Here is a 13,760-nt window from a genome sequence, read left to right on the forward strand (position 1 = left end):
GGATAGGTTTATGTAAGTATTTTCCAAGATGGATTTTTTGAGCATTGTCAGATTCATCAGACAACATCCATGGCCAGAGCCAGGATGGAGGACTGGAGAGCATAATCTGAACTGATACAGCAATTCCTGTATTCATAGGAATAATGATGAACAAAATTTCTGCTCCAATAGCTATTTATAGCCTTTGTTAAATTTGAGTCAATCTTCTGCCCGAGGCTATGAAAAGTTACTCTCGGATAGCAAGCTGACCCATGGTAAGCTATCTGTGTGCATGCTCTCAGCCCACAGCAAAAGAAAGGAACATCAGGTTGATTTAGTTCATTTTCTCTGCTAAGAGTTACCACAAAACAGCTGATGCAAGGTGCTTTGTCACCCTTGCAGTGACATGTTAATTCACGTGAGTTATTCATTAGATTCATAATGGACAAACACATATCAACAAAACATCCATCACCAGTAGCTCCTTTTCAGCTGTTGAAACAGCAAATGGAAACAGAGCCAGTCTCAATCTGCCTCCAGCTCAGAACCGAGGTCAAATTATAAGGCAGTGTGGAAAGACTTGCACTGCTGCTAACTGGTTAGCTGGGTAGGGGTTTAGTTAGACTGTAGCCAAGCTGTTTCCCAGTCGTCCCTCTCTGTCCTGCTGAGGATATGCATGAGAGGAAGGGAAGCGTGAAGATGACCAGTTACAGAATCAAGGTATTACCTGAAAATCTCTGTTAACTCTCTTAATGTCTTGTAGTTCAGAAGAGTTTTCCTTGGGGTTTAAGAAACACGGGCAAACTTTCCTTCAACAAAAGAAATACTAGAATTAAAAGCCAACCTGGAATAGCCTATGCAATTCTTCAGCAACGTGTGTCTGCTTCAAGAAGCTCAGGATAGGCGCTCAAAGCTCACAGGCAGAAGGAGAGCCACCTCATTGGCTTAGAGGTGAACAGATACTTCAGAAAAAAAAAATCCCTATTGACTTAGTTTTCAAAGTGAACACCTGTCTTAGCCAGTAAGAGCTGAGGGATCCACAACTCCGAGTCAGACACGCAAGTATTTAGTATGCCACACATTAGCAGGAAATCACATGTTAGAATAAAAAAAACCCCTACATATAGGCTTACAGCAGAGTTTCAGAAACCTGGTGATTTAAAGATGGAAAAGACAAATTGTTCACGTAGTCTAGCTCCTCAGACCACTGTGTTTCATTCTGTTACCCCCATATCAAGAGGTAATAACTTGTGCTTCACTGAAATGTGTCCTCTAAGAATGTGCCTGGAATGAATATGAAGACATCAAGCAATACAGTCAATTCACTGTTTTCCGTTCCAGTGTGTTCCAGTAGTTAAATCGCTTCTATTATTAAAAATCTCTGCCTAACTTCATTTGAATTCATTAGGCATCAGCTTCTAACCACCGGTCTTTGTTATACCTTTCTCCGCTAGGCTAAAGAGCCTTTTCATGTCCACACTGACTCCTGTAAAGGCACTGCTGCTTTCTAAAACAAGTCCCTCGATCTTCTTTGGGTTAGGACTTTGGTCTCCTCCTTTAGGTGTGAAAAGCAGTTCCTGGTTGTGCACCCTGCTGTGTGCAGCCCAGCCTGCACCATAGGTAATGCAACACTGAATACAAGGAGAGGCGTCGGGCATGTCAGCCTGTGCTGCTGAGCAGTGAATGACTGGGCAAAAAAGGCTTTGAAGTTCAGCAGTACAGCAATTATATGGTGACTTGTGCTGTGACATGCTGCCTTAGAGCTGAGAAGAAAAGTGACGACTCTTCTATCTACAAGGTGCATGCCTTTTAGCTGAAGTATTGGAAGAAATACTAGAAAGTTGATGGGAAGTAGTGCATCAAGTAAAGGCAGCAATGAAAGTAGCTTGGAAAGCTCGGTGTGGATGTCCTCCTGTAGAAGGAATTTAGATTGATCCAAAAAAGTAGCACTTTAAAGGCAAAGACATGTTTTACTCACTCACTTTGTTGTCAAAGCACACTCCGAAGAGCTTGCTGCCATCTGACGCAGTCCAGAAATCTCTAGTATCTCCACCATGTTGACAAAGACTCTTGGGAGCTGCAGGGATTATAATAACCAGACACACCAAATCACAGAACATGATACCACTACAAAGTGAGAAAGAAGTGCCATCCGTAGGTCAGGGAGTCAGTGCAAACGGCACTGACTGCAACCAATGGCGTGTGCAAGGATTATGTATAAAAGGAGGGGGAGGGAGATAGACAGTGGATGTCAGCCAAAAAATTCCCAGCAGCTAGTACAAGCTAGCTGAAATGCTGCTTCACTCCCTGGGGCATGTCCACTTTCTCTAGGGTAAACGAAACTTTGTACAGTTGGTTTAGCCATCAAAACTGGCGGTAGGGTTGTGCTATGTTTGGTCCACAGCAAAAATACTGTGAAACACACAGTTTTCCTGAAACTACAGCCCACTTTCTCAGGGGATTATCCAATACAGTTGTTGATATGTAGCACTGAGGAGCATAGTCTTATTCCAGCTATTTGGAAGATGACCTTGTATGAAACATAATCACTGACAGTCTATCAGAGGTGAGAAAAACATCAGTGTGCTTGCCAGGAACATAGCTTGCTAGGGTATCTTGAAAGCTTACCTCCTCATAGAAAATATCCAGAGCGTCCCGAAGGTGCTTTACATACATCTTCACTGAATAGGTTTCCTGTGTAATTTAAAAAAAAAAAAAAAAGGATAAGTCTTCTTTCAGGAACCAAGAAATTTAACTGTTTCACCTGAGCAAAGAAGTCCACAGACTCTCTAGTTGCAAGGCGGTCCATGAGAAGACATACCGACTCAGTCCTCCTTTTTGCCTTTGTTGGCAGATATATTTTCAGATCAAGAGGTTTATTGCCACATGCACACAGGTTATATAGTGCTTGTGTTTCTATGTCACTAATATACTCCCTTAATCTCTGTAGAAAATCCTGAGGTATATAATAGTTCTTGGCAGAGTCTTTGCCTTATGAATGACTACATAAATCACATCTTTGGATTTCATGTTGTCTTTTATGGGACCCAGACCAGACTAGTTTGCCTTATGAACAGAGCGATACTTTTTCTTTTAAACTGGCAATCTGGAGAAATTGATGCGGAGGCAGTTAGGCTCCACAAAACCCAGAGGCAAAATGACTTTGTGACTGTAGTTATAGAGGTGTAGCTGTGGAGGCAAAGGCTCCAGGCAGCAGCAAAACTGAGAGAACGGTTCCCGGGTCATTTCAATGAGCTGGGGTCTAGACCCCCCGTGTGTGCCACAGGAGCCTTTTCAGAGGGGATGACCACTGGTAACTAGATAAAAGACATCTTTTTCACTATAAACTGATGTTATTTCTTTTGGTGCCTGTTTCTTACGTCAGAATTACATTCTCAGTAATTATTGCGTGGAGATGCTTTCCAGAACAAAACTTCACTTGTGTCCCCATAACAACATGCCTAAGACACCACGCTGTCTTGATTGCTTTGCCCAGTTAAGCTGGAAGAGCTCTTCAGTTTATCCTTGATGTTTTGTTTGCTATGAGGCAGGTTGCTGGTTCTTAAATAATGCATTACTCCAGGGCTACAGTGCCCCAATATTAAAAGCTGTGCACTTGTTTCTAATACAATACAGATGACAGAAACAGGACTCCTAAGTGCTTTTTAAACAAGGAGGAGCTTTGGCTCACTGAGAGAGAGAAAGGTTAAATTTCCAGGGCTGGGCACTTGCCAAGTGCCTGGATGAGCATGCCTAATTCAGAGATACAAACCTTGTCCAAGCAGTACTGGCATAGGTCGTTGCCTCCAACAAGGACAGTGATCAGCTTCCAATCTTCCTTGAAATTAATGTTCTAGTGGCACATAAAATAAACAGATTGCAGCATCCATTGCTTAGGCACGCAGAGGTAACATTCACAAATGGGGCTAAACGGGGTGCAGACGGCATGGCAGAACAGAGAAGGGAGGCATGCTGAGTTAAGACAGCAGAAGAAAAGCATCTGTTCGGGGGGAAAAAGTGAACTGTTTGCTAGGCTAGCTGCAATTCACCTTGGCTTTCATAAGGAAATCGCCTTCAGCAGACAAGATCCATCAGGGTAGCTGAGCATAGAAATGTGTCTGTAGCAGCAAGCGTGCCTAAATGAACATTAGCTTCAGGACAGGGAAGGACAGGAGAGATTTGCCAGCCGTGGCTGAACACTGCAGGCAGCATGGGGACGAAGAGATGTGGGAGCGGGTGCTGGAATGACTCATGGAGCCTTGGAACTGGAGCTTCTGGGGATCCCTGCCAGCTGGGCAAGTATTACCCCACCGGCAGAAGGGGCGAGGGGCGCTCCAGGGAACAGACAGCTGGATTAAAATAGAAGAGTACAGGAGGCTGCTGACTTCACTGAGCTCATATAAGGGCAGCTGCAGCATCCACGTCACTGCAGGCTAACAATAGGCACTGCTAAGAGCTGGATCTCATCAAAACATTTTGTAATGGTCAGTACAAAGAAAGGAATCAAAGGCAACTATTTTTAGTGTGGTGCATTTACATATCAAACATCTGCGAAAGGATCCCACAAATAGAGGAAGGGCCTGGGAATCACCAACAGGTCTGAATTCTCCTCCTTAACCAGCACTTAGCTTGGATGTGCCTTTCATGAAGAGGCAAAGTGTGGCAGGGACTTCCCCCTCCCCTTTTTTAAAGATGCATAAAAAAAGCAGTGAATAAAACAAAGCTCTAGAGCCACATACTCTTTTATTGAAGAGCCATGCCAGCTCCCTTCACTCTGCCAAACAATCAGTAAGGCAGAGTAACTGACAGTGGGACTGGCATGCAGCATCCATCGAAAGTGCTGGCATGGAGAAACACATGCTTTGACAAATCCAGCTTATTCAGTACCTTCCTTTCCCATTCAGCCTGAGCCAAGGAGCACCAGGCACTCCCGTTCCCTTACAGGGTGCTCTCCCTGAACCAACAGCTCACACCCAGTCATCTGCTCAAATTCAGCCAACACCTGGAGCAGGGCAGCCTTGGTTTTCTCCCCGATTTCCTCCCCCCACCCCAAACTGCAGCAGCAGCCACTGAATTAAAAGTGAGTTGCCCTTTTGGTGCCCTTTGTAGCCCTCAGTGGAGCTGGCACAGCAGGCTGGTCCACAGCGCTGGATCCCCTACAAGCTTGTGGCGTGACAGGGATTCACCTAGCCCTGAGGTTTCTGGCCACTGATCAATCACTTGCCTGTTCAGAACCAGAGTTTCAGAGGGCCTAACCTCCTGGGAAGACTTCAGTTGTCCCCCTTCCCAGTATTGTCATTTCCCAGACCCAAGAGCAAATAGTGTGATTCATGTTGGTCACCAGGTGCCTACTCCAGCAATTTTACACTCAGCCTTTATGACCTCCACTTTGAATGTCGCTGTTCAACTAAGCAGTCCTGTGATCTCCCCAGAGCCCTCAGATCTCCCCTCTTCCTCACTACCATCGTTACAACTCCTGACCACACTGCACCCTACATTAGTCTCTGCCTTGTGTGTTTGCAACTTATCTGCATGGAATTGTTTAGGTAAATTATCATCTCCTAAAGGCTAATCCCTGGCACATTTGTCTTGGAAAGCACACCAGAGACAAGGACACCGACTTTTCTTCCATCTGTAAAGCACTCTTCACTACTCAAGCATCCCATCTATTAAAGTCATCTCCCAAAGACCATGGGAGCACTGCGGGGTGGCCCAAGTTCCACTTACCGAGCTGCTTCTCATTAGCTCCACCAATTCACGTGCCTGGGCTGACATATTGCTGTAGAGAGAGGACAGACGTATATTAGATGCATGCTCTGAAAGCACATCATCTTCTTGATCTCCCACTCCTCATTTCAGGGAATCTTAGGATCAGCAGAAATCAGTACAAGGAAAGTGATGCCTCAAAAGGACGACCAAACATAGAAGGACCAAGATCAGCAGCAGCTGCACAAATGAATAATCTGATCTGAAAGGGCTTCAGCTAGGATGGCTGCCAAGTGGCAGGCAACTGGGATGAATTCTTCCCATCTCAGAGTTGGCTTAGGTGCATTTTGTTTGGAGAAAACCACTAACGCCCAGATGCACCGAAACATTTATTTGCATAACTCCCTGCAAAATCTAGTGGGGGAGTTTGGTGCTTACAGAGAAGCTGGGGACCTAACCAGCCTTCCTGATCTGGCCTTAAATTCCTACGGCTTGTCTTATGGCTGGAAGCTATTGCTTACACTGTGGAACTGCCAGGCTGAAGAGTCCCAGTCCAGCTCTGGGCAGGATGCAACGCCCATGGAGTGAAGCGCAAACCTTGCTGAGACACCAGCTGGAAACTTGAGCTCCTGATATACTAGCATAAGACTGTGCTTGAGCTAATAAGCCTTGCCTCTCTCCAGCACCTACACAAATGCGGTTACATTATTTGCACTCCCACAACCATACTGATGGCCCCGAGTCTTTGCTCAGGGCATCCAGGAAGCATTTAGTAGCTACACAGGCTTTGCTACCCATCCTGAAACTCTCGCAGTAAATTTAATGACTGTTAAAGGTGTCACAGAAAGTCTTGGAAGCAAATTCCATGAGTATCCATAAAGCAGGCAGAGCATATGCAATACAAACTCTTACACATTTTGGCTCTTAACAGACTAGTAGAGTTTTTCTTCAGGAGGAGAAAGGAATTAATTCCCAGCTGCTCATTCTGTTCTTTTTCTTTACACTACAAGCATGGATGGTTTTTAATGCCATTAGGGTAGCAATGGGCTTCTATTTGTTAGTTTGAAGCACGTTTCCCAGAAATCAAGGAATAAATGAGAGATGCTCATGAATTTTTCCTCATTACAGATATGGCCTGACGGTCAATCAGGGACCTGCATACTGAAGGCTGGGCAGGAAAAGGTACTGGTAGAATAAAAAGTATAACTAAGGCATTGGCTCAGAAATTCTGGGCAGAGGTCAGATGAAGAAAAGAAGTTTCTCTCTGTCCCTAATTTAGAAAAAGATACAAATATATCCCCCAAATACTGAATTAAAAAAATATTTCAAAGAAAACAATTACAAACATCAGATCACAGAAACATGCGCAGTACTAGTAGGTCATCAATATTAACTCAACAGTAACACGCGGTTCAAAGATAATCTGCCAGTCCATCAGCTCTCTACCCCTTTGCCCTTCCTTGGTTGCGATTGTGCTTACCGCGCTGTGGCACCTCTCTCCGCAACGTTGAATCCAGCCGTTTCCTTAGAGCTGCCAGTGGAGAAGCCAAAGAGGTTCGGATTGAATTTTTTCAAGATATCTTAAAAAAAGAAAACACAATGTTTAACCATCCACAGTACAACTGGCAGCGTTGCCTCCTGCCGAAGTGCAAGCCAATCGAGTGGCGAGAATATGGACCTGGGTTTTCCCCTCATTCACTGTGACCATACAGAAGCTATAGTCACACCTGCCTTGGAGGCTCCAGTTACTGTCCAAACGTCAGCACTGCAACTATTTCTCTCTGTGGCCTTGAGGGGTCTGGCAGCCCAGGAGATGCACTGGTCCCACGCAACTCACTGGTCTTGAATTTGAGTGCCAGAGTAATCACGGTTACTTTCTTTCATGTACCAGGAGCAGATGCTCCGAATACGGCCCTCTACCTCCCACTCCTCCAGCTACCCATCAAGATAATAATATTCATTGCAGAGAAGTGAATTTTATTCACATTTCTACATTTCACCGAAACTCTCAGTGGGGAAGCATGATGTCTGAAAACTGTTATTGTTACTGCGTCTGTAGTGCTGTCTGAAACCTCTTTATAGAGTCTCATTTATAATGCATAAATGAAATGTGCCTTCTATTATTCTTTAAACACAGCAATATGCATGGTACAAGACAAAGCATATCAGATTTTATTACCAACAGTGTCAGGTATTGTCAAACTGCTTCACAGCATGGATCACATACAAATAGATGAATCGTTGTGAACCAAGTCCCCTCCAATTTATGGTCACACTGGCCACTTAATGGTTTCTATGGAAACTACAGGGACTGATTACACAGAACACTAGGACAAGAAATTTATAGTATTTTTAGATTTTTTTTTTTTCAGTGCAATGTAGCAACCTGAAATCATCTGGAGGAACCATAACCTTGTCAACAACCCTCTCTAGACGGACTGCTAATTGTTTCATAACCCTTCATTTGCCCACAGCCATTACAGTCAGTCACTGGAAAGCACAAAATTAAATAAGGGAGGAGTAGGTCTGCCATGAACTTCCGTCACCTTCAGCACATTTATTCCTAATCATTTCTGTCAAAAGGACGATACAATCACATGCAGGTCCTGTGATGTGGAGGGGCTGAATCAACTTTACAGCTAGTCAGGTCAGTCTGGGTTTCAGCTGTGACTCACATGAACTGCTCATATCCACAATAGATGGGCATCCCCCACTGTTTGCAAGGAAAGCATGACCATTTCCAGATGTTTCCTAGCATCCACTTAGACTACTTTCAGAGTAATACTCGCCTTTTACTTTTCTCAATTAATTTTCCAGGGTACTCACTGGGTAAAGTAGTCTGTGTCTCCAGAGTCCCATCACCTCCAATACTACAAAGGGAAAGAACAAAATCACCGAGTAGGGTTAATCCTGCAACCATCTGTCTTATTGTCACCATATGTTGCTGTGGCAGCCCAGGAAGGGAAAGAAAAAAAAAAAAAAAAAAAAAAAAAAGACTAACCTCAAACAGGACTAAGGAGATAAACCACAAGAATTCAAGGAAAGTACTGAAAGGAGATTTCACATTATATAAAGCAGGGCATCAGCTAAGATAGAAGCTATGCCTCCAGACTGGGAATAGAGCATACTGGGAGAACTGATTTTTCATACAGACATGCTTGGGTGCCCATCATAGAAAGGCATAGCTCCTCACCAAAGTTGCTCCATGTGACCTTGCTGAAACTACATTTGTGTGCAGTTATGCATAGAAGAGAGACTACATTAAATGCTCATTAACCACGTATCTGGAATTCTGCAACGTTGATTACGAAAAGAGCCTCTGCCTCTACCATTCAAAACTTGTCTGTGTGCATAGCCAATACATTCTTATACCACTTCTGTCAGCCCCTCCTGAAGACATCTATGCCTGCACATACACACAAAGGGGGAAGGAAAGGATGAAGAAGAGAATGTATACATGTCCACATGCTTATCAACCATACTTCTGCCCATATGAAGCAGGCAGTTTCCTTCCACTCTAGCATGGATATCAAGATTCACATGCACTCTGACATGTATTGTCTTTGTCCACTTCGCAATAGCAAAGATGTTTGGGGCATCTTCATTGAATATGCATGCAGTGCTCTCACCATGTTCATGCCAATCCACACTCACTTAGGCTCTCTAGCATTAGACACTGCATTAGATAATCACAGCAACAGCAATGTTTTGAATAAACTCCAGAGAGACTAGCAGGAGGCTGACAGAATTCACTCATGTTAATAACTCAGTACTGTCAGACACACAGGACCATGCTTGTAGCAATCAGGTTTGGTTAAAAAAAAAAAAAACAACAAAAAAACCTCACAAACACAAAAACCCCCGACAAGAATCACTCTCTTCCAGTCCTGACTCCTCCAATGCTTACCCAGTAATGCTTGCTTTCAGCATCCTACCCCTGTATTTACATACTTAAGCATGTAACTACACAATCAGGTGACCCACACTTTTAACTTTTAACAAAAATAGAGAAAGAGAAAATTGAGAGTTTTTACCTCCAGGAAAGTCCTCTCCAGTCTGTTTGTAGGTCAGTTGCTTTGGCTCCTACTGCAGTCTGGAAAGGATAGAAAGAATCATTTATAAAATACTAGAAGAAAACAGTGCTACAAGTTTAGTTAAGACAGACATTGCGATTTGAAAGTGCTGAAGCAATTTGTTAACTTTATTCTGCATCCAGCCAAGCTTTTGCAATATCCTAGTTTTAGCATAAATGGTCCATGTCCTTATTCACTGCCACACACTGGGCTCTGGGCAGCCCTGCATCTCCCGTGCTTCAAATTCACAGGCTTCTCCTCATATGCAAAAGCAGCTCATCTAGATAGTAGACCATGGAACATCAGAGGAGATATAGTCCAGCCAGAGGGCATCAGACTGTAAGGTCAAGGACGTAAGGCTTTAGAACTACTACTCTAATATTGTTTTAGCAAGCAACCCAATGAGACTTCGATTAACATCAACAAACGCAGATCAACATCAACAGCTTTGCATTTGTTTGGATTTTTCTGATGGAAAATGCTTCATCCTGGCATTTCCTGAAGAAAGCTGATTTTGAGAGACTTAATAATCCAGGGGGAAAAAGAAAAAAAAAAAAAACAAAACACACTGATGAAAAATTCCCATCCAGTTTTAGCTGTAAATAAATCAGTAGAGGAGCTGCTTTTTAATCTGCCAAGAAAACAAATCTTTGGTGTAAAATCCACTTTTCCTCTGCTGGACCCAGTCTGCTAGTCTAACACACAGACTTGATGAGGTGTAGGCAGGACTTTTTTTGCCAATACAGATAAGCATGTTGGCATATATATTGCTTTCACTGTGTGTTGATTCTAAGTCAGACAGATGCATTCTAGCCAGTGACATGACTAAATTGCTCAATATTTCATTAATCTCCAACTGCATCTAGACTGAGAACAGCCTTGCTGCAGTGTGAACTTTAATATCTTTTTAAAATAAATAAATAAATAAATAAATAAATAAATAAATAAAGCCATCAGAACAAAGATATTTGTGATGGATTTGAGTAGCTCACAGTACCGGGACAGATCTCTAGCAAGGTCAGCGCCCTGACTCGCATTCGGGACAGCAATCATGAAAATGGGTTCTTCCGCAGCTTTATAGTTTCTTAGTGGTATCACTTAATCTTGTATTCTTCAAAAAGCCACAGTATCAATTCAGCCATAAGCACTGACTGCATTCAGGGCTCTTGTGGGAAATACCAGGAGGAAAATCAATGTCTTAGGCATTGATCTTTGCTGCTGCAGTTCCTCTGTGCCAGGGATGGTGAGGCAGTATAAAGTGTGCACTGCTGCTGGCTGTACTGCACTTTGTGTGTGTGTGCAGGCATGTGTACTTGTGAGAGTGTGTGCATACACACACAAGAGGAACACTCTGCCATCCCCCCCCCCCCCCCGAGCAATAGATCCCTTAATAAAAACCCCAGTCATATTTTGCTGTGGCAATGGCAACTAGTAGGAACTATGCGAATAATGGCAGTATGAAAACTGTCTTGCTCAGCTCTTGAGACAGGGACCACAAGCATCAGAGTCTGGCCTTTATGACTAGGGGTCTCTGAGACATTTTATGTACTAAAAGAATTAAAATTGAAAAAAAGTCGACGTGTGCTAGTGCACATTTCTAGCACTAGATGTGGGGGAGGAAATAAAGGAATTAATTTTAAGAGTCATGGTAATGGATAGGAGGGAGACTTGCAGGGTCATTACTGAGGTCTTCTAAGAAAAGCTCAAAGCTCATCAGGGTGAAAGCCAGGATTACATCAGGTTAAGCAAAATCAGTTTCAGAGCTAATGGGGAGGTGAAGACATGCACACCTGCCTATAGATAACCCTGATCATTTAAGGGCTTCAGTCCCTTCAACTCCCTCTGAACTCTACAGGAGCTGAAGCTGCTAGAACGAGCACCAGTTTAGCTCAGGAGTTAAAATTCATGGGAACTGTTGACACGAATGTTTGCTTTCATCCCATGCCAGAACAATTCTGTAGTGCTGTGTAATTCTGGAACGTTTTCCTCAGAAAACTTCAGTGCCGATCTGCAGTGTTCTCTGCTATTCTTTCTGGGGCCTTTCTTTTCTGTGCCTACTCTTTTCTTTTCAGTTTGCATTTCTTGGTACACGAAATACATCAGAGTTTTAACTGGAAGATGCCTAAACCAGGAAGTAACATCTGAAAGCAAAATTCTGAAATACAGAAGTATCAGAATTATCTCAAGTGAGAAGCACTTTGTTCTGCAATCAATTATTTCCATAGGAATTTTCATCAAGATTTCTCATTGCATGAAAAATGCAAATTGCTAGCTCTTTTTTTATGTCAGAAAAGACTTTTCTTATAAGGCAGACATTTCCCTTTTCAAAAACACTTGAATAAACTGTGTGCAATAGAGAATGTGATCCCATTTCTGTTCTGGCCTAAATTATTCATTACTGGATTACACAATTGCCAGTGTCACTCATATCCCTTCAGGCTATTTCTTAGCAAAGGGACACAGGTAGATGAGTTTTGCTTTGCCAAGCCAAAGCAATTTGCTTTCTATCTGATGATGCCTGACATGACCACATCTAGGTAGAAATCGACAATTGCTCTTCTCATTCTAAACATGGAACACAGCAGTACTCACAGTCAGGGAATCGCCCAGTGCTCCTATGACTCTGATGTCAGCAGGTTGTAGCTCATGTACTAAAAAACAGTAGGAGAAAAAAAGCAGGATTATTGATAACTGACACAAAATACTGTTTAACTGAATAAAGATCCAAGTCTTTGGTTCCAACCTCATGGTATTTTTACAGGCTTTTAGCAAGAATGAGCCTCAAGTTCTCTGTGTCAGCTACGCAAAAGGCGTAAACTTCTTGCCTTTGCTTGCAACAGTGTACTCAACTAACAAGGAAACAAATGGACCTTAAAACAGCTTAGGAAAAAAAAAGAAAACAGATTAGATATGTTTAGGGATGCATACATTCAATCTCTTTTAATCGGTTTTCAGGTTTGGGTCATAGATCAATACTTCCCATTAGCGGTCTCCCTGTAAAGCCTTCTGACTACACACAGCGCTCCTGCTGCGCTGCTTATCAGAGCAGGCTCACCAGGTAGGTCAAACTTGCTGAGCCACTAACCTGCCTAGGCGATTTTAATCTGCTGTGTTGCTGTATATTATATATGTATACGATAAATGTGATCATATATATCCACAGAGAGCACACCTGCTGCGTTGCAGAACTTGCTGCGTATGGCAAGACAGAATTTCTTCCCTTGCTGCTAAATATATCAGCTTTTGTTTCCTTTCCATCTAGCATTTGCAATTTCAAGATCTTATTGTTGTTTTTGGTTTTGTTTTTTTTTAAAAAAAAGGTGAAATCTTTCCTATTTGTGATTTTAACTTACAAGTTCTTTCTCACCTGATGTTGGGACATGACTGGATGGAGTCTGTTCAGAACATGACAGGTCACTGCCCCAATTCTGAAATGGCAAGTTACAAAACTGCGTTAGAAGACAATATGGAATTCATATATGGTTTAATTGTACAGTGAAAGGCAAAACCATGTTAAGACATAGATCCTAGGTTGGTGCTTATATGGCACCCAACAGTCCTTTCCTCTTCTTTGCGGAATGCTGTCCAAGCATGAATTAGTTTTGGTGACATTTTCTAGCCAAAACATAACATTTTTCCAAAGGCAAAACATTTCATCTAGAAATATTGCTTATAACAAAATTCCATAAGGAGGATAATTTTTTCCCCGCTCCTCTCCAGCCTAGAGATTTTGTCCATGACCTAGAAGGTGGGGTCTTCAGGTTTGAAGTCCTGCTCTGTCTCAAGAGACATCAGATGTAAAGACAAACAAAACAAAAATCAACAATAAAACCCTCTGCAAAGTTCTAATATTACGTTAATGCATTATATTATAGTATTATAGTATTATTATTTCCCCATGTACCTCACTAGAAACCTGTTCTTTTCCTAGAAACTGTCAAAAAAGGATCGCTTTCACTGAATATAAAATTAAAAAAAAATTTGAATCTTCAAAAGTTTCAG

At 42.6% G+C, this 13,760-nt stretch overlaps 1 protein-coding gene across 5 annotated transcripts in view; it reads right to left on the minus strand.

Annotated features, from left to right (window-relative positions):
* Positions 1-13,760, minus strand: part of PLB1 (phospholipase B1) — an 86,917-nt gene that overhangs the window by 7,318 nt on the left and 65,839 nt on the right. For 4 of the 5 annotated variants that reach the window (XM_087775177.1, XM_009475089.2, XM_087775175.1 and 1 more), the window contains exons 45-54: positions 13,126-13,186; positions 12,351-12,409; positions 9,720-9,778; positions 8,512-8,555; positions 7,166-7,265; positions 5,707-5,758; positions 3,752-3,832; positions 2,608-2,673; positions 1,962-2,056; positions 707-788 (exon numbers count right to left, since the gene is read on the minus strand). In XM_087775177.1, coding sequence (XP_087631303.1) covers positions 707-788; positions 1,962-2,056; positions 2,608-2,673; positions 3,752-3,832; positions 5,707-5,758; positions 7,166-7,265; positions 8,512-8,555; positions 9,720-9,778; positions 12,351-12,409; positions 13,126-13,186 — 699 coding nt within the window. Of the gene's footprint in view, positions 1-705; positions 789-1,957; positions 2,057-2,607; positions 2,674-3,751; positions 3,833-5,706; positions 5,759-7,165; positions 7,266-8,511; positions 8,556-9,719; positions 9,779-12,350; positions 12,410-13,125; positions 13,187-13,760 lie in introns of those variants that run through there. The other variant, XM_087775179.1, reaches the window with a different exon arrangement.

Source organism: Nipponia nippon, unplaced genomic scaffold, assembly GCF_047370975.1.
Source record: "Nipponia nippon isolate SJK-2023a ecotype South Korea unplaced genomic scaffold, ASM4737097v1 scaffold_4, whole genome shotgun sequence".
Lineage (NCBI taxonomy): Eukaryota > Metazoa > Chordata > Aves > Pelecaniformes > Threskiornithidae > Nipponia > Nipponia nippon.